General features: G+C 39.0%; 1 protein-coding gene across 1 annotated transcript; it reads left to right on the forward strand.

The window, feature by feature from the left end:
• The first annotated feature begins 496 nt into the window (after positions 1–496).
• slc35g2a (solute carrier family 35 member G2a) lies at positions 497–3,753 on the forward strand. Its single transcript, XM_056743838.1, has 2 exons — positions 497–713; positions 1,420–3,753. Exon 2 carries the CDS (start codon positions 1,447–1,449, stop codon positions 2,671–2,673), a length of 1,227 nt encoding a protein of 408 aa, XP_056599816.1. The 5' UTR covers positions 497–713; positions 1,420–1,446; the 3' UTR covers positions 2,674–3,753.
• The last annotated feature ends 624 nt before the right edge of the window (positions 3,754–4,377 follow it).

Below are 4,377 nucleotides of genomic sequence, written 5' to 3' on the forward strand. Positions count from 1 at the left end.
CAGTGCATACAGAATTATTTGCTCCATAAACCTATAATAATGCAGTATGTTTGCAATTAACATAATTCAATTATGTTCATATTAAAGCTATATGATTTAACAATTTCTACAAAAATATTTTATAATATGACATCATTTAAGAAATAATACATAATTGATATAACAGGCTAACTATAATTTTAAAGCTTTTTTAACTTTTACATTTATAGCTATTTTTATGGTTACAACTATAGGGAAATTGTACAAAGCCTTTGGTAAGAGCCTTAGTCTTAGTCTAGATGTAATTTGTATTCTTTACATTACATTTGTGTGATGATTTACCCGCTGTCAGAAGGGATAACAACTTCTGTGGAATAAGGACATTTAAACGTGTCATTTAAAGGATGTGAGGAAAAGTTGTACTGCGTCAATGGCACGCTCCTCCCCCTGATTGACGCACGCGTCTACACCCTCCAAATCACGTTTGATGCAAGCCGTTCTTCTGAGATCTCCGGGATCGATCCGGTGTGTTGCCTTCCTGCAAGCATCCTGCGAGAAAACCCACAGCGAACCCAGCTGAGGTGCCCTAGTATCCGTGCAGAGAAATCCATGAATGCCACGCACAGAAAGACATGCGAGGACGAAACATGTTGACTTACAAATAGAAAAATCATCGAAGGATTTTATACAGTTCATCCAAGATCTTCAATGGCGAGAGGTATTTGAGAGGACAGGTGAGATGATGTTCATTTGGAAATCTGCTTTCTTTGTCGCTGCGCATCTGCTTTTAAGCAGCTTTCCAATTCATACTTGGTTATGAAATCCGTAAAGAGTTTCATATTAAAGATAAACAATTATATTTTCATGTTTGATTTAAGGATGATGCGTCCCAGCTCTGTGTAGTACTAGAGACCGACTGCGCGCGTTCTGCTTCATTCATAAAATCGGTGTATGCGCGCGATCGGTTCTGGTCTTTGATTAGATGCCAAATGTCATTCACCGATGGCTGAATCATCTACAAGTTTTTGCGTCAAGTGACGTCATTGAATAAAGCGTCATTGTCATAAACCATGTCCTTAAAATAGCTCAAATATTTCTGTCCATATAAATGCATAGTTCATTGCAGTTATAACAACATAAATATATCCCATCTCCCCATTTGCAATTAATCAACATGTAAAATGAACAAATGCAATACCAAAAGACTAGTTTAAGTAGAGTTTGCCTTGTATTTTTCATCTGGAACAATACGTATTTTTTTCTCTCAAAGATCTGACTGTTACCTACATATGCAAATACATACTGTATCTTCCCTGTATACCAGAAAGCTTGTCATATGTGCCATGCTAGAACGATGTTGTGAGATATTTCATGTTAACTTTACTACTGAGTTAATACTATTTATGAATGATGTGTGCAATTCTTTCCCTTCACATTCAGAAGCTACTCGGCAGCTGGTTTTCCAAAATGGACGAGCCACCGACAAAGCATTTGCTTGGCTCCAAGAAGAGAGTCAAAATCCACCCCAACACAGTCACGGTCAAATACGCCACTCACTTTCCCCAACCTGGAGATGAGGGCTACGACGATGCTCCATCTTTCGAAGAATTTGGCTCATTTGTTGAAGAGACCTCAGACAGAAAGCGACTGACGTCCAGCAGGTCTGGCAGAACGTTTTCAAAACCGCATGGGGATCAGAAAGAAAAAGGGGTGGGAGGTCAGTTGCAGAGCTTTGGGGAGGCCTCTGTGTTCTCCTCACGCATGACATGGGTCGCTCTGTTTGGGGCGGCTCTGGCTCACGGCTGCGTGGCTCTCATCACACGTCTGGCTGCAGACCGCTCGAAGGTCCCATCGCTGGAACTTCTCTTCATCCGCTCTGACATCCAGATCCTGTCCATTTGTGTTGTGTCTTACTACAAGGAGCCCGCCTTTGGACCCAAGGGCTACAGACTGCGGCTTTTCCTTTATGGCGTGTGCAACGTCATCTCCATCTCGTGTGCTTATACCTCCTTTGCTATCGTGCCGCCCAGCAACGGCACTATTATGTGGAGGGCCACCACGACAGCCTTTAGCGCTGTGCTGGCGTTTTTACTCATTGATGAGCGATTGGGAATGACAGACGTGGTGACGGTCATCAGTAGCGTCTTTGGTCTTTGCTTGGTCATGATTCCTAACATTGTAGGCGAGCATAAATCTCTGGGTTTCTGGAAAGAGGCATTTGGATACACCATGACAGTCATGGCAGGTCTGATGGCCGCCCTTTCAATGATCATATATCGGGCGATCAAAGAAAAGGTGAGTATGTGGGTAGCACTTTTCACCTTCGGCTGGACCGGAATGATATGGGGGCTGTCCACTATGTTCATCCTACAGGAGCCCATCATTCCGCTGGACGCAGAGACGTGGGGGTATCTCATCAGTATTTGCATCTGCTCCACCGTGGCATTCCTGGGGGTTTACTACGCCCTCAACAAATTCCACCCTGCACTTGTCAGCACCGTGCAGCACATGGAGATAGTTGTTGCTATGATTCTGCAGCTTGTCGTTCTCCGTATGGTTCCCTCAGTCTATGACATCATCGGGGGTCTCATCATCATCATCAGTGTTGTTTTGCTGGCCGCCGTAAAGCTTTACTGGGTGGGAAAGAGCAAAAGAGAGGAGTACGAAGAAATCCTTGAATCACCAATCAAATGATTCTTTATTGATAGATTGTTTTGAAGTATATTGTTTTTCAAGCCTTAAATTGATGATGTCCATCTGTGATTGAGATTCTTGTGAATGTTTAAGAAAAATATCTTAATGTCATTGATAAAGTGCCATTTGTGGAGTTGTCTTGACTGCTGTATTATGTGAACTTAAAGTGGATAGTGATCATCTACCATGTCAAACGTGCTTTATGTGTCATTTTTTTGTAGGCAGTTTAGCACTGTGCTTTTATTTAAACATGATTACAATTCAGTATAAGAATAAAAAGCAGTCTGCTGCACAAGTTGGTCTATACAATGGAAAATGCCTGCAATATACCTGCACCCTTTGTATGATACTCTAAATGTGTGTGGTCAAGAGTGCCCCCTGTTGGTACTAAGCAGATGTAATTCTGAGACGAGGAGCTTTTGACAAAATATGCCTTGGTCAAAACATATTTTCCTATATATGTTCTGTCAGTGTATACATTTAAGATAAATTTGAAAATATATAGAAAATGTTGTATAATATACATAATATAATTCAATATATTGGATAATACATAAGGAATTGCTGCTTTTCTTTTATTAGAAAAATATAGGAAATGTATTATTTTATATATTATACATTATTATATCTCCAGTATATTCCCATATATTTCGAAGAATTATTGAATTTCAGTCTGTTGTGATCTGACAGAAGTGATGGATCTCTGCTGCCATAAGATAGACAGTTTATAAGGAATTCTGAAATTAATAGCATTAGCAGTAATATAGAACATTTTAACCTATGTAATATTTGACATTATGGCAAGAAAAAAGCATTTCCTGAGTGTAGCAGGCAAGGTCCCTCTAAAAACAGTTAAAACTTTTTTCATTTTCTGGGGACAAAAAAGCCAAAGAATATTCATTTAATGAAAACATTTGTTAATTAAGGCGTTTGCATATAATGTTTCTCTAAAAAGAGAATGTGCAAATTTGTCTATTATGTGTCTGTTGTTTGTTTTAAATATAATCAAATAGTAATGCATTTTGATTTTCAAAGACCTGTATTCTTATGAATAAAAACATTCATCAGTTTTAGAGTGCATTTCCATGAGAACCACAATCAGTGTTGCTTGCACAATGTTTGCTCTGTTACCTTGTAATTTTCCATACTGTCCAAAAGGTGGCAGAAATGGACCAAATAAAGACCACACAACTCGTACAACCGTGAATTCCTATTTTAATATATACAATAAAAATATACAGTGAAACACAAATTAAAATATTAATTTAAGTTTTGAATGTACGTGTTAATTTTTTTTTTTTAAAGAAAACTATACCTTAGCTTGAAACTAGTACAAATTGGAAATTTATATTTTTATCTAAACTTTCAATACAACCTGCAGACTATTTGCAATCATTTTAGTGTGCAAACCTGGACCCACATCACATACCCCTTCAAATATCAATCCATTGATGTAGTAGCTTTAACATTTGTGGTTTACTTTATCACCAACACAGTCCTGAATTTTATGCCATTTCATCATGTGCAAGCATTTATTGCCTCCCTGGAGAAATCAACATGCTTGGCTCAAGTACCGACGTCAATCGGTGCTGTAACTGCATCAAAGCATGGCAGCCTGCTGGTTCACTGTAATAAGAGCTTGTTGCTGAGGTTCTGTGAATGTGGAGACGTGATTGCTCACAGGCCTCATGAGGTGCAGATGTT

The sequence above is a fragment of the Triplophysa dalaica genome, chromosome 3 (assembly GCF_015846415.1).
Source record: "Triplophysa dalaica isolate WHDGS20190420 chromosome 3, ASM1584641v1, whole genome shotgun sequence".
NCBI lineage: Eukaryota > Metazoa > Chordata > Actinopteri > Cypriniformes > Nemacheilidae > Triplophysa > Triplophysa dalaica.